Source organism: Pseudophryne corroboree, chromosome 9, assembly GCF_028390025.1.
Source record: "Pseudophryne corroboree isolate aPseCor3 chromosome 9, aPseCor3.hap2, whole genome shotgun sequence".
Lineage (NCBI taxonomy): Eukaryota > Metazoa > Chordata > Amphibia > Anura > Myobatrachidae > Pseudophryne > Pseudophryne corroboree.
Genome location: NC_086452.1, coordinates 304,956,923 through 304,979,778, shown reverse-complemented (window position 1 = coordinate 304,979,778; position 22,856 = coordinate 304,956,923). Strand labels below are relative to the sequence as shown.

Here is a 22,856-nt window from a genome sequence, read left to right as displayed (position 1 = left end):
CTGGTCCCAAAGCCTGTCGGGGTCCTCGTTTCTCAGCCAGCACTCAATCCTCAGGCCAGTATAATCAGTGGAAGAGCGGGAAGATGGCGCCATTTTGGGGGCGGGGCTTCTCCTCAGAGCGGACCCAGCAGCGTTCAGCAACATTTCTCTGACGTCCTAAGTGGATGCTGGGGACTCCGTCAGGACCATGGGGAATAGCGGCTCCGCAGGAGACAGGGCACAAAAGTAAAAGCTTTAGGATCAGGTGGTGTGCACTGGCTCCTCCCCCTATGACCCTCCTCCAAGCCTCAGTTAGGTTTTTGTGCCCGGCCGAGAAGGGTGCAATCTAGGTGGCTCTCCTAAAGAGCTGCTTAGAGTAAAAGTTTTTGTTAGATTTTTTATTTTCAGTGAGTCCTGCTGGCAACAGGCTCACTGCAACGAGGGACTTAGGGGAGAAGGAGTGAACTCACCTGCGTGCAGGATGGATTGGCTTCTTAGGCTACTGGACACTAGCTCCAGAGGGATGATCACAGGTACAGCCTGGATGGGTCACCGGAGCCGCGCCGCCGACCCCCTTGCAGATGCTGAAGAGAGAAGAGGTCCAGAAATCGGCGGCTGAAGACTTCTCAGTCTTCATGAGGTAGCGCACAGCACTGCAGCTGTGCGCCATTGCTCTCAGCACACTTCACACCAACGGTCACTGAGGGTGCAGGGCGCTGGGGGGGGGCGCCCTGGGCAGCAATGAAAGTACCTATGCTGGCTAAATATACATCACATATAGCCTCTGGGGCTATATGGATGTATTTAACCCCTGCCAGGTTGTCAGAAAAACGGGAGAAGAAGCCCGCCGAAAAGGGGGCGGGGCCTATTCTCCTCAGCACACAGCGCCATTTTCCCTCACAGAACTGCTGGTGGGAAGGCTCCCAGGCTCTCCCCTGCACTGCACTACAGAAACAGGGTTAAAACAGAGAGGGGGGGCACTTATTTGGCGATATTATTATATATTAAGATGCTATAAGGGAAAACACTTATATAAGGTTGTCCCTGTATAATTATAGCGTTTTGGTGTGTGCTGGCAAACTCTCCCTCTGTCTCCCCAAAGGGCTAGTGGGGTCCTGTCCTCTATCAGAGCATTCCCTGTGTGTGTGCTGTGTGTCGGTACGTGTGTGTCGACATGTATGAGGACGATGTTGGTGAGGAGGCGGAGCAATTGCCTGTAATGGTGATGTCACTCTCTAGGGAGTCGACACCGGAATGGATGGCTTATTCAGGGAATTACGTGATAATGTCAACACGCTGCAAGGTCGGTTGATGACATGAGACGGCCGGCAAACCAATTAGTACCTGTCCAGGCGTCTCAAACACCGTCAGGGGCTTTAAAACGCCCATTTACCTCAGTCGGTCGACAGAGACACAGACACGGACACTGACTCCAGTGTCGACGGTGAAGAAACAAACGTATTTTCCATTAGGGCCACACGTTACATGTTAAGGGCAATGAAGGAGGTGTTACATATTTCTGATACTACAAGTACCACAAAAAAGGGTATTATGTGGGGTGTGAAAAAACTACCTGTAGTTTTTCCTGAATCAGATAAATTAAATGAAGTGTGTGATGATGCGTGGGTTTCCCCCGATAGAAACACCCCTTAGGGTGGATAAGGCGCTCACACGCTTATCAAAACAAGTGGCGTTACCGTCTCCAGATACGGCCGCCCTCAAGGAACCAGCTGATAGGAGGCTGGAAAATATCCTAAAAAGTATATACACACATACTGGTGTTATACTGCGACCAGCGATCGCCTCAGCCTGGATGTGCAGCGCTGGGGTGGCTTGGTCGGATTCCCTGACTGAAAGTATTGATACCCTTGACAGGGACAGTATTTTATTGACTATAGAGCATTTAAGGATGCATTTCTATATATGCGAGATGCACAGAGGGATATTTGCACTCTGGCATCAAGAGTAAGTGCGATGTCCATATCTGCCAGAAGATGTTTATGGACACGACAGTGGTCAGGTGATGCAGATTCCAAACGGCACATGGAAGTATTGCCGTATAAAGGGGAGGAGTTATTTGGGGTCGGTCCATCGGACCTGGTGGCCACGGCAACAGCTGGAAAATCCACCTTTTTTACCCCAAGTCACATCTCAGCAGAAAAAGACACCGTCTTTTCAGCCTCAGTCCTTTCGTCCCCATAAGGGCAAGCGGGCAAAAGGCCAGTCATATCTGCCCAGGGATAGAGGAAAGGGAAGAAGACTGCAGCAGGCAGCCCATTCCCAGGAACAGAAGCCCTTCACCGCTTCTGCCAAGTCCTCAGCATGACGCTGGGGCCGTACAAGCGGACTCAGGTGCGGTGGGGGGTCGTCTCAAGAGTTTCAGCGCGTAGTGGGCTCACTCGCAAGTGGACCCCTGGATCCTACAAGTAGTATCCCAGGGGTACAGATTGGAAATTCGAGACGTCTCCCCCTCGCAGGCTCCTGAAGTCTGCTTTACCAACGTCTCCCTCCGACAGGGAGGCAGTATTGGAAACAATTCACAAGCTGTATTCCCAGCAGGTGATAATCAAAGTACCCCTCCTACAACAAGGAAAGGGGTATTATTCCACACTATATTGTGGTACTGAAGCCAGACGGCTCGGTGAGACCTATTCTAAATCTGAAATCTTTGAACACTTACATACAAAGGTTCAAATCAAGATGGAGTCACTCAGAGCAGTGATAGCTAACCAGGAAGAAGGGGACTATATGGTGTCCCTGGACATCAAGGATGCTTACCTCCATGTCCCAAATTGCCCTTCTCACCAAGGGTACCTCAGGTTCGTGGTACAGAACTGTCACTATCAGTTTCAGACGCTGCCGTTTGGATTGTCCACGGCACCCCGGGTCTTTACCAAGGTAATGGCCGAAATGATGATTCTTCTTCAAAGAAAAGGCGTCTTAATTATCCCTTACTTGGACGATCTCCTGATAAGGGCAAGGTCCAGAGAACAGTTGAAGGTCGGAGTAGCACTATCTCAAGTAGTTCTACGACAGCACGGGTGGATTCTAAATATTCCAAAATCGCAGCCGTTTCCGACGACACGTCTGCTGTTCCTAGGGATGATTCTGGACACAGTCCAGAAAAAAGTGTTTCTCCCGGAGGAGAAAGCCAGGGAGTTATCCGAGCTAGTCAGGAACCTCCTAAAACCAGGAAAAGTGTCAGTGCATCATTGCACAAGGGTCCTGGGAAAAATGGTGGCTTCTTACGAAGCGATTCCATTCGGCAGATTCCACGCAAGAACTTTTCAGTGGGATCTGCTGGACAAATGGTCCGGATCGCATCTTCAGATGCATCAGCGGATAACCCTATCTCCAAGGACAAGGGTGTCTCTCCTGTGGTGGTTACAGAGTGCTCATCTTCTAGAGGGCCGCAGATTCGGCATTCAGGATTGGATGCTGGTGACCACGGATGCCAGCCTGAGAGGCTGGGGAGCAGTCACACAGGGAAAAAATTTCCAGGGAGTGTGATCAAGTCTGGAGACTTCTCTCCACATAAATATACTGGAGCTAAGGGCAATTTACAATGCTCTAAGCTTAGCAAGACCTCTGCTTCAAGGTCAGCCGGTATTGATCCAGGGGGACAACATCACGGCAGTCGCCCACGTAAACAGACAGGGCGGCACAAGAAGCAGGAGGGCAATGGCAGAAACTGCAAGGATTCTTCGCTGGGCGGAAAATCATGTGATCGCACTGTCAGCAGTGTTCATTCCGGGAGTGGACAACTGGGAAGCAGACTTCCTCAGCAGGCACGACCTCCACCCGGGAGAGTGGGGACTTCATCCAGAAGTCTTCCACATGATTGTGAACCGTTGGGAAAGACCAAAGGTGGACATGATGGCGTCCCGCCTGAACAAAAAAACTGGACAGGTATTGCGCCAGGTCAAGAGACCCTCAGGCAATAGCTGTGGACGTTCTGGTAACACCGTTGGTGTACCAGTCGGTGTATGTGTTCCCTCCTCTGCTTCTCATACCCAAGGTATTGAGAATTATAAGACGTAGAGGAGTAAGAACTATACTCGTGGCTCCGGATTGGCCAAGAAGGACTTGGTACCCGGAACTTCAAGAGATGCTCACAGAGGACTCATGGCCTCTGCCGCTAAGAAGGGACTTGCTTCAGCAAGTACCATGTCTGTTCCAAGACTTACCGCGGCTGCGTTTGACGGCAGGGCGGTTGAACGCCGGATCCTAAGGGAAAAAGGCATTCCGGAAGAGGTCATTCCTACCCTGGTCAAAGCCAGGAAGGAGGTGACCGCACAACATTATCACCACATGTGGCGAAAATATGTTGCGTGGTGTGAGGCCAGGAAGGCCCCACGAAGAAATTTCAACTCGGTCGATTCCTGCATTTCCTGCAAAACAGGAGTGTCTATGGGCCTAAAATTGGGGTCCATTAAGGTTCAAATTTCGCCCCTGTCGATTTTCTTCCAGAAAAAATTGGCTTCAGTTCCTGAAGTCCAGAAGTTTGTCAAGGGAGTACTGCATATACAACCCCTTTTGTGCCTCCAGTGGCACTGTGGGATCTCAACGTAATTCTGGGATTCCTCAAATCACATTAGTTTAAACCGCTCAAATCTGTGGATTTGAAATATCTCACATGGAAAGTGACCATGCTGTTGGCCCTGGCCTCGGCCAGGCGAGTGTCAGAATTGGCGGCTTTGTCTCACAAAAGCCCATATCTGATTGTCCATTCGGACAGGGCAGAGCTGCGGACTCGTCCCCAGTTTCTCCCTAAGGTGGTGTCAGTGTTTCACCTGAACCAGCTTATTGTGGTACCTGCGGCTACTAGGGACTTGGAGGACTCCAAGTTGCTAGATGTTGTCAGGGCCCTGAAAATATAAGTTCCAGGACGGCTGGAGTCAGGAAAACTGACTTGCTGTTATCCTGTATGCACCCAACAAACTGGGTGCTCTTGCTTCTAAGCAGACGATTGCTAGTTGGATGTGTAGTACAATTCAGCTTGCACATTCTGTGGCAGGCCTGCCACAGCCAAAATATGTAAATGCCCATTCCACAAGGAAGGTGGGCTCATCTTGGGCGGCTGCCCGAGGGGTCTCGGCTTTACAACTTTGCCGAGCTGCTACTTGGTCAGGGGCACACCCTGACTGAGGAGGACCTGGAGTTCTCTCATTCGGTGCTGCAGAGTCATCCGCACTCTCCCGCCCGTTTGGGAGCTTTGGTATAATCCCCATGGTCCTGACGGAGTCCCCAGCATCCACTTAGGACGTCAGAGAAAATAAGAATTTACTTACCGATAATTCTATTTCTCGTAGTCCGTAGTGGATGCTGGGCGCCCATCCCAAGTGCGGATTGTCTGCAATACTTGTACATAGTTATTGTTACAAAAATCGGGTTATTATTGTTGTGAGCCATCTTTTCAGAGGCTCCGCTGTTATCATGCTGTTAACTGGGTTCAGATCACAGGTTGTACAGTGTGATTGGTGTGGCTGGTATGAGTCTTACCCGGGATTCAAAATCCTTCCTTATTGTGTACGCTCGTCCGGGCACAGTATCCTAACTGAGGCTTGGAGGAGGGTCATAGGGGGAGGAGCCAGTGCACACCACCTGATCCTAAAGCTTTTACTTTTGTGCCCTGTCTCCTGCGGAGCCGCTATTCCCCATGGTCCTGACGGAGTCCCCAGCATCCACTACGGACTACGAGAAATAGAATTATCGGTAAGTAAATTCTTATTTTTCCTGCCTGCACAGCGCTGATCAGGAGAAACAGGTCCCTCCACAGCAACTCCAGCTATCTGTAAACGGAACCAGGGGGTTGTAGAAGGGAAGGGAGGCTGCAATACGACTGTGTATGCTATTAAGGTGCACAGTCAGCGCTGACAAGGGATCTCCCTTTGGTTAGAAGCGCTGTGTGTAGGTTGGCTCCAATCTCTGTGTCTCTCTTGCCATTCTTTGGGGGGGGGGGGGAAACTCTGTCTGCCCTCCCCTGTTTGTGTGTGTGTGTGGGTGGAGTGTTTGGTGGTCTTCTTTAGCTATGTCCAGGGACACTGTGTCATATGCTGCGGAGGATATGTCCTCCCAGGATGATCCCATTCCATGTAATCAGGATAGCACTGGTTTAGCACAGATTCCAGCAAGGGAACCGAGTGGTTTTCCTCTATCAAATCTTGGATTTCTCAGATTTCAGACAGGGTTGCAAGTAATGAATCTGCAACCCAGGTATTACAAAACTCTATGGCAGTATTCTGGTACCTCAGGACGCTCCGCTATATACCCCCACAAACGTGCGCTTGTTCATGTCATGCAAGATGACAAGGATACCGATTCTGACACCACAGACGGTAATTGGGATGTGTTGCGGGGCTCTGCCTGTCTTGCAAAGGGGGTGCAATTGATGATAGAGGCTATCGGGATGTGTTGAATATTAATGATAGCACACCTGAGCAGGTTGAGGAGGCTTAATTCACTGAAAATAAGAAAGCCTCGCTAACCTTCCCTGCGTCAAAGGAATTAAATGCTATATTTGAGAAAGCATGGGAAAACCCTGAGAAAAAAATCCAGATCCCTAAATAATGGGAAAACCCGCCAATTGTTGACGCATCTGTGTCCAGACTCTCAAAAAAGGTGGTTTTACCTGTTCCGGGATCTACCGCCTTAAAGGAGCCGGCTGATCGTAAAATTGATAATACACTTAAATCAATGTACACCGCTTCTGGGGCCATATTGCATCCCACTATTGCTAGTGCATGGATTGCAGAAGCTATAGTAAAGTGGTCAGGCACTTTACTTGAGAATTTGGATACGATGGATAAGGGTGATGTTGAATTGTTTTTGCGTAACATTCACGATTCAGCAGGTTTTATGGTAGAATCCATGAAAGACCTGGGTTCCATGGCTGCAGGAATCTATTCCATGTCTGTTTCAGCTTGTCGGGGACTGTGGCTGCGCCAGACGCGGAATCCAGGAAAAGTGTGGAGTCCCTACCCTACACAGGTCAGGCTCTCTGGGGAAGCTTTGGATGCGTGGATATCCACAGCTACAGCGGGTAAGTCTCTGTTTCTTCCCTCAGCTGTACCTGCTCCGAAGAAATCCTTCTCTTAATCAGCATCACAGTCCTTTCGGCCTAACAAGCCTAGAAAGTCCAAACCGTCCAATACCTTCTTTAGGGGAGGTCGAGTTAAATCCAAGAAACCTGCTGCTGCAGGTTCCCAGGAACAAAAGCCTGTCTCAGGTACGCCAAAGTCCTCCGCATGACGGTGGACCGTGCGTCCTGGAGGTGGGGCCAGTGGGAGCGAGACTCAGACAGTTCAGTCACGTCTGGGTATTGTCCGGCCTGGATCCCTGGGTGATAGATTTTGTGTCCCAGGGATACAGGCTGGAATTTTAGAATATCCCTCCTCACCGATTTTTCAAATCAGGCTTGCTAGTTCTACTGGCAGACAGAACTGTCCTACAAGAGGCTGTCAAGAAGTTGGTGGAGGCACAGGTCATTGTGCCAGTTCCTCCTTATTTTCAAACCACAGGTTACTATTCAAACCTTTTCGTGGTACCGAAACCGGATGGTTCGGTCAGGCCCATTCTGAACCTAAAATCACTGAACCCCCTTTAAAGGAGTTCAAGCTGGATATCAAGGATGCGTACCTCCACATTCTGATTTGTCTGCCGCATCAGGCTCATCTCCGTTTCGCATTACTGGACTGTCATTTCCAGTTCCAGGCCCTGCCATTCGGCCTCTCAACAGCACCGAGGGTGTTTACCAAGGTGATGGCAGAAATTATGATTCTCCTCCGCAAACAGGGTGAGAACATCATTCCATATCTGGACGATCTGCTGATAAAGGCATCATCCAAGGAGAAGCTGCTGCAATCCATTGTTCTCACAACACGCCTCCTCAGGAGTCATGGTTGGATTCTGAACCTTCCAAAGTCACATTTGGAACCAACCCAGAGTTTGTCCTTTCTGGGAATGATCCTCGACATGGAAGTGCAAAAGGTGTTTCTTCTGCAGGAAAATGCGTTGGTGATACAAACTATGGTCCGGCATGTCCTGAAGCCAGCTCGGGTGTCTGTTCATCAATGCATTCGCCTATTGGGAAAGGTGGTGGCCTCTTACGAGGCTCTCCAGTACGGGAGGTTCCACGCTCGGACCTTCCAACTGGATCTCCTGGACAAGTAGTCAGGATCTCATCTCCACATGCATCAGATAATTCGTCTGTCGCCAAAGGCAAGGATTTCACTCCTCTGTTGGCTCCAATTGCCTCACCTTCTGGAAGGCCACAGGTTCGGGATTCAGGAGTGGGTCCTTCTAACCACGGATGCGAGCCTTCGGGGCTCGGGAGCAGTCACTCTAGGAGTAACTTACCAAGTCAAGCCTGGAAGCCGGCCTGCCCATCAATATCCTGGAACTAAGAGCCGTCTACAATGGGCTTCTTCAAGCAGCCCCTCTTCTAAGAAATCGGGCCATTCAAGTGCAGTCGGACAACGTAACAACAGTGGCTTACATAAACTGACAAGGTGGAATGAAGAGCAGAGCGGCAATGTCAGAGGTCACAAGAATAATCCTCTGGACAGAAAAGCACGCGTTGGCGCTGTCAGCCATCTTCATTCCGTGAGTAGACAACTGGGAAGCAGACTTCCTCAGCAGACACGATCTCCATCCAGGGGAGTGGGGTCTCCATCCGGAGGTGTTCACGGAAATAACAGACCTTTGGGGTTTGTCCCAAATAGACATGATGGCCTCTAGTCTCAACAAGAAGCTTCGGCGGTATTGTTCCAGGTCGATGGACACACAGGCAGTGGCAGTGGATGCCCTGGTGTCTCCGTGGGTGTTCCGGTCAGTGTACGTGTTTCCACCACTCATAAGGAGAACAAGGTTTAAAGCGATCCTCATTGCCCCAGACTGGCCAACAAGGGCTTGGTACGTGGACCTTCTGAATCTACTGCAAGAAGAGCCGAGGCCTCCTCCTCTTCGGGAGGACCTGCTGCAGCAGGGGCCGTTCGCCTATCAAGTCTTACCGCGGCTACGTTTGATGGCATGGAGGTTGAGCGCCTGATACTTGCTCGGAAGAGTATTCCAAAGAAGGTTATTCCTACCCTCATACAGGCTAGGAAAGAGGTAACATCTAAACATTACCATCGTATTTGGAAGAAATATGTCTCTTGGTGTGAGTCCAAGAAGTTTCCTATGGTGGAGTTTACACTGGGACGTTTCCTCCTATTCCTGCAAGCAGGAGTGGATATGGGCCTGAGGTTGGGTTCTGTAAAGGTCCAGATTTCGTCCCTATCCATTTTCTTTCAGAAACATTTGGCTGCCCTCCCTGAGGTTCAGACCTTTTTGAAGGGAGTTCTGCATATCCAACCTCCCTTTGTACTGCCTACGGCGCCATAGGACCTTAACGTGGTGTTGCAGTTCCTCCAGTCGGATTGGTTTGAGCCCCTACAGGAGGTAGAGGTGAAGTTTCTTACATGGAAGGCAGTCACGTTGTTGGCCTTAGCTTCTGCTAGACGTGTGTCCGAGCTGGGGCTTTATCCTGTAAAAGCCCTTAATTGATCTTCCACGAAGATAGAGCTGAGCTCCTGACATGTCAGCAGTTTCTTCTGAAGGTTGTGTTGGCATTTCATATCAACCAACCTATTGTGGTGCCAGTGGCTACTGACTCCTCAATTACATCAAAGTCCTTCGATGTCTTAAGGGCTCTGAAGATATATGTGAAGAGAACTTCTCGTCACAGAAAGTCAGACTCTCTGTTTGTCCTATATGATCCCAAGAAAATTGGGTGTCCTGCTTCTAAGCAGACAATCCTCTCACTGGATCAGGCTCACTATCCAGCATGCTTATTCTACAGCAGGACTGCCGTGTCCAAAATCTGTTAGGGCCCACTCTACTCGTAAGGTAAGGTCTTCCTGGGTGGCTGCCCGGGGTGTCTCGGCAGTACAGCTTTGCCGAGCTGCAACTTGGTCTGGGTCGAACACGTTTGCAAAGTTTTACAAGTTCGATACTTTGGCCTCTGATGATCTGAAGTTCAGTCAATCAGTTCTACAGGAGCCTCCGCGCTCTCCCTCCTGTTCTGGGAGCTTTGGTACATCCCCATGGTACTAATGTGGACCCCAGCATCCTCTAGGACGTAAGAGAAAATAGGATTTTGGTTACCTACCGGTAAATCCTTTTCTCGTAGTCCATAGAGGATGCTGGGCGCCCGCCCAGCGCTTTGTTTTCCTGCAAATGTTATTTGGTTCAGTACCACTTCGTTTTAGTTGTGTACTGCATTTTCACTTTGTAAGTAATGTTTCAGCAGTTGCTGAATGTTCAAGTTATGTTGGCTTGGCGTGCCTTGTATGTGTGAGCTGGTACGAATCTCACCATTATCTGTGTATAATCCTTCTCTCGAAGAAGGACTGAGTCTGGTAGGAGGGGCATAGAGGGAGGAGCCAGCCCACACTCTCAAACTCTTAAAGTGCCAATGGCTCCTGGTGGACCCGTCTATACCCCATGGTACTAATGTGGACCCCAGCATCCTCTACGGACTACGAGAAAAGGATTTACCTGTATGTAACCAAAATTCTGTTTTATTTTGTTCACTTAAGCGCCCAGGGATGCATACCTGCTACTTCATTTCTTTCTTGAAATAGTGTGACTGTCCACTTGGAATATTAAGATTTGTTAGCCATCTCAGAAAAAAAAAGGGGGGGGGGGGGTTGTAGTAATACAGAGGGCACACACACCTAGTGACGCCTCTGGTCCAAGGTCGCCAAGAAGTTGTGGTGGAGAAGATATTGGATTCCAAGTCTGTACGTGGACAGGTATATTTCTTGGTTCATTGAAATGGTTACGATCCCGAAGGAATTGCTTGGATTTCTGGATGATTCATGCACCAAATCTTAAAAAATCATTCTTCAAAGAGTTTCCAGAGAAGCCCGGGTCTAGGGGGTCTCATGAGGTTGTCTGTTATGAGCAGCCACTGTAGCTCATCTCTCTGACCAGGACGTTGTGTTACTTCCGGCTCCTGATCAGCTGTTCCTCCCTGGTCGCTAGCCAACACAGACGCTGTGTGGCCGCTGGGAGATCTGAGATTGCTCTCTCGCGGCTGGCTTGTGTTTACTACATGCAGCGCTGCAGCTGCACATAATTATTCATTAAGGGTCCTTTCTCCCCTGATGCTGCTGATTAGTTGTAGGATCTCTTATAAGCCTGTCACTCCTGTTGTGCTCTGTGGGTTATAGTTTGTGCCTGTCAGTATAAGCTGCTGGTCCTTGTCTGCTGACCTTGCCTGTTCTGTGGATACTTGGGCAGATTTGTCACCAATTTTTGTCCAAGTCTTTGCTCTGCCTGCATCTACCTCGAGGCCCACTGTGTTAATCCTTCTGCCTGCCATTCCCGTGTTTCTGCTCTCGCCTTCTGTACTGCACAAGTCACCTGCTAAGTGCCTGTGTTCCATATCATAGTGCCTTCTCTGTTCAGGCAAAGATCACTACCCAGTCCTGACCTTAACCCTCTGTGTGTGTTAAACCCCAGTTCCATTACCTGTTGTCTCTAGCCTATTGTGTGAGCCGCTACTGCTACAGGTGTAAGTTCAGGTGACACCCTAAATACCTGTGTGCATGTCATGTAGGGAACAGTGGTGGGCTGTTGGCAGCAGACCCTCTCACCGGCCCTAGTGTTCTCACACAAATAGTGCTGGAGTTTCCTAACATTTATGGGGGAACTGATACATTTCCAAAATGTAGGGAATGGTTATTGTCACGAAGGGACAAACACCCACTAATTAAGTAGTTACAATAGATGATAGATACACTGTTTCATTTCCATGCTACACTGTAGCTGTTTCATTATATTGTATGTCCTTTATTTTATATAAAATAAATACATTTATATATAATACTATTTTTTATCAGGTGGTGTTCCGTGGTGGAGAGGGAGCCCTGCAGGTCCTTCCACCACTTATAGATGTTATCCCTGAAGCACGTTTGAACTTGGTTATTTACTACCTCAGACAAGGTAGAGTATTGAGCTAGGTAAAATGTATGTAATCCTTTATTATGAGTTTTAGTTTGTTTTAATCATGACAATTTCCGCCCCCCACCCCAACCCCCACCATGTTTAGTTTTAGACTTGCTTTATGTATAGCTGAATAGTGCATTAATCATTTAGTGCATTAATCATTTAGGGGGATATTTATCAACGCTTGAAGAAAGATAAAGTACCAACCAATCAGCTCCTAGCGGTCATGTTTCAAACCCAGCCTGTAAAATGACACAAGCTGATTGATCAGTACTTTCTCCAAACTTTGGTAAAATCTAGCCCTTAATTGTTATTTCTCTTACGTCCTAGAGGATGCTGGGAACTCCGTAAGGACCATGGGGTATAGACGGGCTCCGCAGGAGATAGGGCACCTAAAAAGAACTTTGACTATGGGTGTGCACTGGCTCCTCCCTCTATGCCCCTCCTCCAGACCTCAGTTAGATCTTGTGCCCAGAGGAGAATGGGTGCACTGCAGAGAGCTCTCCAGAGTTTTCTGTTGAAGAAGAATTTTGTTAGGTTTTTTATTTTCAGGGAGTCCTGTTGGCAACAGGCTCCCTGCATCGTGGGACCGAGGAGAGAGAAGCAGAGCTGGCTTGTCAAGTTGGGCACTGCTTCTAAGGCTACTGGACACCATTAGCTCCAGAGGGAGTCGGAACACAGGTCTCACCTGGGGTTCGTCCCGGAGCCGCGCCGCCGTCCTCCTCACAGATGCCGAAGATAAAAGCCGTATAGAGAAGGCAGAAGACCTCTTAGGCGGCAGAAGACATCAGATCTTCATGAGCGCGCCATTGCTCCCAGTCACAAACACACAGAGCAGCACTGAAGGGTGCAGGGCGCAGGAAGGGACGCCCTGGGCAGCAATAAACCTCACATTTTGGACAAATACAGTTTGATTAGGCTGCAGAGGCAGTAAATCTATGATCCCCCGCCATTTTATTGAAAAATCACTGGGACCGAAGCCCACCGTCGGGTGGGCGGGGCTTGATCCTCAGCACTAACCAGCGCCTTTTTTTTCCACAGAAGCTGCATGACAAAATGCTGGCTCCCTGGTCTCTCCCCTGCTGAACTTCACAGCTTGAAAAGAAGGAGGGGGGCACATTAGCGACGCAGTGAGTGGGAATTGGCATATTATATATAAAAAAGCGCTATCTGGACATATTTTTTCCAGTGTTTTTAAGCGCTGGTGTGTGCTGGCATACTCTCTCTCTGTCTCTCCTTAGGACCTGGTTGGGGTTTTGTCCCCTTATAGGTTAATCCCTGTGTGTGTGGGGTGTCGGTACGTGTGTGTCGACATATCTGAGGCGGAAGGCTTCTCCAAGGAGGAGGTGGAGCAAATGAGTGGTGTGTCCCCGTCGGTTGTGCCGACTCCAGATTGGATGGACATGTGGCATATGTTGAATGCAAGTGTGGCATCTTTACATAAAAAGCTTGATAAGGCTGATTTAGGGGGGACATCAGGGGGTCAATCCTCGGATTGGACCGACTCACAGGGCCCGTCGGGGTCTCAAAAGCGTCCCTTAACACAAGACACTACTACCGACACGGATACTGATTCCAGTGTCGACTATGACGAAGTAAAATTGCACCCTAGGGTGACTAAAACCATTCAGGGTATGATTGTGGCAATAAGGGATGTGTTGCATACTGTGGATGAACCCTCGGTCCCCGACACAAGGGTACACATGTTTAAGGAAAAGAAACAGATTATTAACTTTCCCACATCTCATGAACTAAATGAATTCTTTGGAAAAGCTTGGGAGACTCCGGATAAGAGACCGTAGATCCCCAAAAGAATTTATATGGCATACCCCTTCCCTAAGCAGGACAGGGAAATTTGGGAATCACCCCCCACTGTGGACAAGGCCCTGACGCGCTTGTCCAAGTAAGTGGCGCTACCGTCTCCTGACACAGCAGCCCTTTAGGACCCTGCAGATCGCAGGCAAGAAACTACCTTAAAGTGTATTTATTCTCATACGGGGGCTGTGCTAAGACCGACAATTGCATCGGCATGGGTGTGTAGCGCAATTGCAGCTTGGACAGATGAGCTGACAGATCAATTTGATAATATGGATAAGGATACTATATTCCTAACTCTAGCCCATATTAAAGACGCAGTCTTATTTATGAGGGATGCTCAAAGGGACATTGGATTGCTAGCTTCTAGGGCCAATGCCATGTCTGTCTCAGCGAGAAGATCCTTATGGACTCGCCAATGGACGGGTGATGCGGATTCCAAAAAACATATGGAAGTACTACCCTATAAGGGTGATGTATTGTTTGGGGATGGGCTGACGGACCTGGTTTCCACAGCTACAGCAGGTATATCTAATTTTTTACCATATATTCCTCAACAGCAAAAGAAAGTAACACCCTATCAGATGCAGTCCTTTCGGTCGCACAAGTCCAAAAGATGTCGGGGATCCTCTTTCCTCGCCAGAGGTAAGGGCAGAGGCAAGAGAGCACCTGCTTCGGCAGGTGCCCAGGAACAAAAGTCCTCCCCGGCTACGCCAAAACCCACAGCATGACGCTGGGGCTCCCCTGAGGGAGTCCGCAGCGGTGGGGGCACGTCTTCGACTTTTCAGTCAGGCCTGGGTCAGTTCGGACCTGAATCCCTGGGTGTTGGAAATAGTTTCCCAGGGTTACAAATTGGAATTCGAGGAGGTGCCTCCGCGCCGATTTTTCAAATCGGCCCTACCAGCTTCCACATCGGAAAGGGATGTAGTGTTAGCTGCAATTCAAATGCTGTGTATACAGCAAGTGATAATCAAGGTTACTACTCAACCCTATTTGTGGTCCCGAAACCGGACGGTTCGGTCAGACCTATTTTGAATCTGAAATCCCTAAACCTGTACATAAAATGATTCAAATTCAAAATGGAATCTCTCAGAGCGATAATAGCCAACATGGAGGAGGGGGAGTTTATGGCGTCTCTGGACATGAAGGATGCGTACCTTCATGTCCCCATATATGCCCCCCATCAGGAATACCTGAGATTCGCCGTACAGGATTGTCATTACCAATTTCAGACGTTGCCGCTTGGACTCTCCACGGCCCCGAGGATTTTCACCAAGATAATGGCGGAAATGATGGTGGTCCTGCGCAAGCATGGAGTCACAATTATCTCATACTAGGACGATCTCCTGATAAAAGCGAGAAATTGCTGAGCAGTGTGGCGCTCTCTCTGAGAGTGCTCCAGCAACACGGTTGGATTTTAAATCTACCAAAGTCACAGTTGATTCCGACAACTCGACTACCGTTCCTAGGTATGATACTGGATACGGAACAACTGAAGGTCTTCCTCCCAATAGAGAAAGCCCAAGGCATCCAGAACATGGTCAGAGACCTGCTAAAACCGAAAAGGGTGTCAGTTCACCAATGCACTCGCGTTCTGGGGAAAATGGTGGCGGCCTACGAGGCCATTCCCTTCGGAAGGTTCTGTGCAAGGACTTTTCAATGGGACCTTCTGGACAAGTGGTCCGGGTCCCATCTGCACTTACATCGGAAAATAACTCTGTCCCCAGGGACCAGAGTGTCCCTCCTGTGGTGGTTGCAAAGTGCTCACCTCCTAGAGGGTCGCAGGTTCGGAATTCAGGATTGGATCCTGGTTACCACGGACGCGAGCCTCCGAGGATGGGGAGCGGTCACACAGGGAAAAAATTTTCAGGGTCTTTGGTCAGACCAGGAGTCCTGTCTACACATCAATGTGTTGGAACTCAGGGCCATTTACAACGGCCTTCGACAAGCGGAGAGTTTTCTTCGAAACCTACCGGTTCTGATTCAATCAGACAATGTCACAGCAGTGGCTCATGTGAACCGCCAAGGCGGGACAAGAAGCAGAGTCGCAATGGTGGAAGCCACAAGGATCCTTCGCTGGGCGGAAAATCATGTAAGCGCTCTGTCGGCTATCTTCATTCCGGGAGTGGACAACTGGGAAGCAGACTTCCTCAGCAGACACGATCTCCATCCAGGAGAGTGGGGACTTCATCAAGAAGTCTTTGCAGACGTAACACGTCTTTGGGGAACTCCTCAAATAGACATGATGGCGTCACGCCTCAACAAAAAACTTCGGAGGTATTGCGCCAGGTCTCGGGACCCTCAGGCAGTAGCAGTAGACGTTCTGGTAACACCATGGGTGTTCAAATCGGTCTACGTGTTTCCTCCTCTTCCTCTCATCACAAAGGTGTTGAGGATCATAAGACGAAGTAGAGTACGAACGAAACTCGTTGTCCCAGACTGGCCTCGAAGGGCCTGGTATTCGGATCTACAAGAGATGCTCACAGGAGATCCCTGGCCTCTTCCTCTGAGGGAAGACCTGTTGCAGCAGGGGCCCTGTGTATTTCAAGACTTACCGCGGTTACGTTTGACGGCATGGCGGTTGAACGCCGAATCCTAGCGAAAAAGGGGATTCCGGAAGAGGTCATCCCTACTTTAATAAAGGCTAGGAAGGAGGTGACGATAAAACATTATCACCGTATCTGGCGAAAGTATGTGTCTTGGTGTGAGACCAAGAATGCACCTACGGAAGATTTTCATCTGGGTCGTCTTCTCCACTTCCTACAGACAGGAGTGGATATGGGCCTGAAATTAGGCTCTGTTAAGGTACAGATTTCGGCCCTCTCGATTTTCTTTCAAAAGGAATTGACTTCTCTTCCAGAAGTCCAGACGTTTGTAAAGGGAGTACTGCACATCCAGCCCCCTTTTGTGCCTCCATTGGCACCATGGGACCTGAACGTGGTGTTGCAGTTCCTAAAATCACACTGGTTTGAACCACTTAACAAGGTTGAGTTTAAATTTCTTACCTGGAAGGTGGTCATGTTGTTGGCCTTAGCATCAGCAAGGCGAGTGTCAGAATTGGCGGCTTTGTCACACAAAAGCCCCTACTTGATTTTTCATGTGGATCGAGCTGAATTGAGGACACGTCCGCAATATTTGCCTAAGGTGGTTTCTTCGTTCCATATGAATCATCCTATTGTGGTGCCTGTGGCTACAAGTGACCTGGAGGATTCTAAGATCCCTGGGCGTAGTCAGGGCCTTAAAAATTTATGTAGCCAGGACGGCTAGAATTAGGAAAACAGAGGCTCTGTTTGTCCTGTATGCGGAAAATAAGATTGGCGCTCCTGCTTCGAAGCAGACTATTGCTCGCTGGATCTGTAATACGATTCAGCAGGCTCACTCTACGGCTGGATTGCCGGTACCAAATTCGGTTAAGGCCCATTCCACTAGGAAGGTGGGCTCTTCTTGGGCGGCTGCCCGAGGCGTCTCTGCATTACAACCTTGCCGAGCGGCGACTTGGTCGGGGTCAAACACTTTTGCTAAATTCTACAAATTTGATACCCTGGCTGATGAGGACCTAGCGTTTGCTCAGTCGGTGCTGCAGAGTCATGCGCACTCTCCCGCCTGATTGGATGCTTTGGTATAAACCCCATGGTCCTTACGGAGTCCCCAGCATCCTCTAGGACGTAAGAGAAAATAAGATTTTAAACCTACCGGTAAATCTATTTCTCCTAGTCCGTAGAGGATGCTGGGCGCCCGTCCCAGTGCGGAAACTCTGCAAGACTTGTATATAGTTGTTGCTTACATAAGGGTTATGTTACAGTTGACATCGGTCTTGGACCGTTACTGTTGTTTGTTCATACTGTTAACTGGTTATGTATGTTCCAGGTTACATGGTATGATTGGTGTGGGCTGGTATGAATCTTGCCCTTGGATTGCTAAATCCTGCCTTGTATTGTCCATCTCCTCTGGGCACAGTTCTCTAACTGAGGTCTGGAGGAGGGGCATAGAGGGAGGAGCCAGTGCACACCCATAGTCAAAGCTCTTTTTAGGTGCCCTATCTCCTGCGGAGCCCGTCTATACCCCATGGTCCTTACGGAGTCGCCAGCATCCTCTACGGACTAGGAGAAATAGATTTACCGGTAGGTTTAAGATCTTATTTTATTTTTTCTCTTTAGATGTAAAACAAACCTGTTTCCCGATATTTCTATTATCCTTTTTTTCTTTTATCCTATCTGGGGGACACTGCTACCTCCAGCAGGCACACATCTTCAAATGCAAAGTGTTTGTGGTGTTGGCTTCCCTCCTCTACATCCCTATAGCCTGGACACTACCTCCAACTGTTTTAATTTGTGTCCGGTGGGCAACATTCAAGTAGATGCAATGACAGCATATTTTTCTCATTTTTATTTTACTTTTTTTTTTTTTTTAACTACTTAACTGACTAATTATTTTCCAATAAAACGCTCAGAGAATGTTGTTTTTTTTTATGAGTGAATTAGTTGTAGAATGTGTATTTAACCTCATTGAAAATTATTGTAGTTAAAAAAAAATATATATATATTTTGTTTTTGATATTTAAAAAAAAATTGTGTTTTTTTTAACATCTGTTGCAACCATCGGAACATTGCGAGCATCGGAAACATCACAACCACCGTGGCTTTCATTTTGAAAGCCGGGACAGCCACCAGGTACACAAGGGGGGAGCTTTGAGGGTGTTCATTTACACTTCCCCAGCGGCTGCTATTGTCTTCAGCCGCTGGGTGGGGGGGACCTGCCATGCTGACCGATCAGCAATGACCAGCAGCACGGCAAACACTGGGGGAGGGTGCAGGGAGGCAGAGGGACCTTCCAGTCCCTCTGACAGCAGCAGCGGAGGGACGTTTCTCTTCCCTGCCGTTGAATACACTCTATCTGACTGGTCGCATCCTGTGCATCAGATACGACTTGGTCGCAGCAGATACGACCTAGGCCAAAAATTAAAGGCAAGGACATCTAAGGTTATATTCTCTGAAATATTACCTGTGCCACGCGCTAGTCCAGGGAGGCAGAGGGAGATTAGGGAGGTAAATGTGTGGCTCAGAGACTGATGTAGTAAAGAGGGGTTTGTGTTCTTGGAACACTGGGCGGACTTCTCAGTCAGGCGCCATCTTTTTTGTCACGATGGATTGCACCTGAATGAGTAGGGGGCAGAGGTGCTGGGGGGAAGGATGGTTAGAAGGTTGGAGGAGATTTTAAACTGGGTGCCGTGGGGGAGGGATTAAAAAGAATTAGTGGGACAACTAGAGAACGAATAGAAGAGGGATGTATAAAGTATAATGGGGGTGGAGACGGGGGGGGAAGGAGAAAAATAGACAGTGATGGTAATTTAAGGGAAACTCGGGTTCCTAAGGAAACATTATCTACAACAAAACTTGTGGATCAGGGAATAATTAAACTTCAGTGTATGATTGCAAATGCAAGAGGCCTAACAAGTAAAATGGGGGAATTAGAAACAATTGCACTTAATGACCGATATGATATAATAGGCATTACAGAGACATGGTGGGACAATTCTCACAGCTGGGCGGCAAATATCGAGGGGTACACCCTCTTCAGGAGAGGTAGGACTAATAAAAAGGGAGGGGATGTTTGTCTTTATGTTAAGCCATCCTTAAAACCGTATTTAAAGAAGGTCATTTACGAGGGGACTGGATATAACATGGAGTCATTATGGGTTGAGAATTCGAGTGGGGGTAAAGATAAAAAAACTTTTAATAGGGACATGCTATAAACCACCAGATATTAGTGTGTCTGACGAATTACAACTCTTGCATCAAATTGAAAAAGCTGCAGGAATGGGGAAGGTCATTATCATTGGGGAGTTTAATTACCCGGACATAAATTGGAACACCGAAACAGTAAATACAGCTAGGGGTATCAGGTTCTTATACATGCTAAAAGATCATTACTTGTCCCAGGTAATCGAGGAATGAACTAGGCATAGGACTATACTGGATCTAGTACTAACTAATAATGAGGAAATCATATCAAATACTAAAGTAGGGGAGACCTTAGGAAATAGCGATCACAATATGATCACATTCGATATCAGCTTCCAAAAACAACAATATTATGGTCTAACTAAAACTTTTAACTTTAGGAAAGCTAATTTTAACTTGCTGAAACAAGGAATGAAGGACATCAATTGGGAAATTGTATTTCATGGTAAGAATACGGCTGAAATGTGGGATGTTTTACAAATGCGCTCAATAAGTACACTCATTTGTATATTCCCAAAGTAAACAAAAACAGGAGTAGTAAATTCAAACAGATGTGGCATAATAAGAAGGTCAATGAAGAAATGGATAAAAAAAGGTGTGCTTTCAAAGCATTTAAGTCTGACGTAACGGTGGAATCATTCCAGTTCTAAAAGGAATGTAACAAAAAATGCAAAAAAGAAATTAGAGCAGCTAAAATAGAAAACTAAAAACAAATCTCAAAGGAGAGTAAAATAAACTCCAAAAAGTTCTTTAAGTATATAAACGGTAAAAAGGGAGAATATTGGGCCTTTTAAAGGGTGAGTTGGATGTCTTGATTAATGATGATAGGGAAAAAGCAGATTTATGTAATAAATTCTTTTCATCAGTATTCCCGAAAGGGGACAGGTTGACGAGAGTAGAGCATAACATAAGCTATAATAACGACCCGTTACTAGGTACTTGGTTAAACAAGGAAGTAGTCCGGGAGAGACTAAGTAAAATTAAGATATATAAATCTCCTAGGCTGGATGGACTCCACCCCAGGGTTTTTATGGAACTTAACGTAGAGATATCGAGACCCCTACATTTAATTTTCAGCGAGTTATTTAGATCAGGTATGATACCTAAGGACTGGCGTATAGCAGAGGTAGTCCCAATATTTAAAAAGGGTATTAAAACTCACCCTGGTAACTATAGACCGTTAAGTTTGACATCTATAGTGGGGAAAATACTAGAAGGTATATTAAGGGATAGCATGCTAGAGTACTTGGATACCTCCAAGGTTATTACTAAGAATCAGCATGGTTTTGTGAAGGACAGGTCATGTCAAACTAACTTAATAAGCTTATACGAGAAAGTGAGCGATAATATTGATCAAGGTAAAGCAGTGGATGTGGTCTTTTTGGACTTTGCTAAGGCCTTTGACAAAGTTCCACATAAGAGACTAATTTTCAAATTAAGAGAGCTTGGGGTAGGAAACACTATTTGTACTTGGGTGAGTAATTGGCTGTACAATAGGGAACAGTGAGTGGGGATTAATGGGATGTACTCTGAATGGGCCTCGGTGCTTAGTGGAATACCGCAGGGTTCAGTACTCGGGCTGCTGCTGTTTAACATATTCATTAATGATTTAGGAGATGGATTGGAAAGCACAGTGTCAATTTTCACAGATGATACTAAACTATGTAGAGTAATTAATTCATACAAGGATGTTGACTCTCTACAGAATGACTTATCTAGATTTGAGGTCTGGGCGGATAAATGGAGAATGAGGTTCAATATAGACAAATGTAAAGTTATGCACTTTGGGACTAAGAACAATCAGGCACCATATAAACTAAATGGGGAAAATGTCGGGATTACGGTAGTTGAAAAAGATTTGTGGGTGCTTATCGATAATAAACTTAGTAGCAGTACGCAATGGCAAAATGCAGCAACAAATGCAAATAAGGTGTTAGCATGCATAAAATGGGGAATGGAAACGAGGGATGAGAGTGTAATCCTGCCACTGTATAAATCATTGGTGCGGCCACACCTGGAATATTGTGTACAGTTCAGGGCACCTTACTATAAAAAAGATATCTTGGAACTCGAAAGGGTTCAGAGGCGAGCCACTAAACTGGTTAAGGGGTTCGAGGCACTGGATTATGAGGAACACTTAAAAGGTTATATATGTTTACACTGAAAAAGAGGCAACTGAGAGGGGACATTATTAATATTTATAAATACATTAAGGGACAATACAAGTATTTATCAAACTATTTGTTTATCAAACAAACACTACATAGGACACGTGGACACCCCATGAGGTTAGAACAAAAAAAATTCCATACACAACGGAGAAAAGGGTTCTTCACAGTAAGAGCAGTAAGGATTTGGAATTCTTTGCTAGAGAAGGTGGTAATGGTGGACTCAATCAATAAGTTTAACAATGGATTAGATAAATTCCTAGTGGAAAAAAATATACAAGCATACAGCATTTCATTAATATAAAAATTATAATACAGGTTAAACTCGATGGACATTTCTCTGTTTTCAACCTCAACAACTATGTAACTATGAAACAGCTATCGGTTTTCCCAGAATTTTCTTTTGGAGAAATATTAAGTGAAGCCTGGTCAAAACCGGACTCTAAATTCAGATTCTGAAAAAGTTTAAGCATCTTTATTCTTTTTCAGAAGAGGATACCAAGCTTTGGGAAATTCCACCCATGGTAGACACTCCCATTGCTAGGTTGGTCAGGAATACGGTTATTCCTATAGTATAGTCTGTAACACCTAAAGATCCTATGGATAGAAAAGTGAGGCTATACTTAAGTCCATTTTCACTTTGTGAGGAGTCTCGCTGCGGCATGTTTTGGCCAGCGCCTGGGTAATAAAAACGATCAATTCCTGTTTGGCCCAGGTGACTTCTGGTTTCCAATCAGAAGATTTATCTGAAACGGATTATTTGGCTTACCCAATTTTAAATTATCTGACCTATATAGGTGATGCTTTAATAGACACTACACAGATACAGTCTCATTTCTGCTTTGGCCATTTCTGCCAGATGTTCCCTTTGGTTGAAAACATGGAAAGCAGACATAGGGGTATATTCAATACCTGTCAAATCCTTTCCAACGGAAAGTATCCGAGTGGTCAGTATTCAATGCCGGGCCAAACCCGACAGGTTTGGCCTGTTCCCGTCAACTCGACTTTCTTTAAAATCGGATTGACATTGTCTGAAATGGGGCTAAAGCCTGTCGGGTTTGGCCGCGCTTCCGACAATAAACGCAGATCCGTGTGCATTCCGACAGCTAGGAATTCCTGACTTGTCGGAAAAAACGGCCGCCTAATGAATAGGTTGGAA

General features: G+C 47.1%; 1 protein-coding gene across 3 annotated transcripts in view; it reads left to right on the top strand.

Moving 5' to 3' along the window:
- Positions 1–22,856, top strand: part of IFT56 (intraflagellar transport 56) — a 417,739-nt gene that overhangs the window by 201,359 nt on the left and 193,524 nt on the right. For all 3 annotated transcript variants that reach the window (XM_063940415.1, XM_063940414.1, XM_063940413.1), the window contains one exon: positions 11,868–11,970. In XM_063940415.1, coding sequence (XP_063796485.1) covers positions 11,868–11,970 — 103 coding nt within the window. The remainder of the gene's footprint in view (positions 1–11,867; positions 11,971–22,856) is intronic.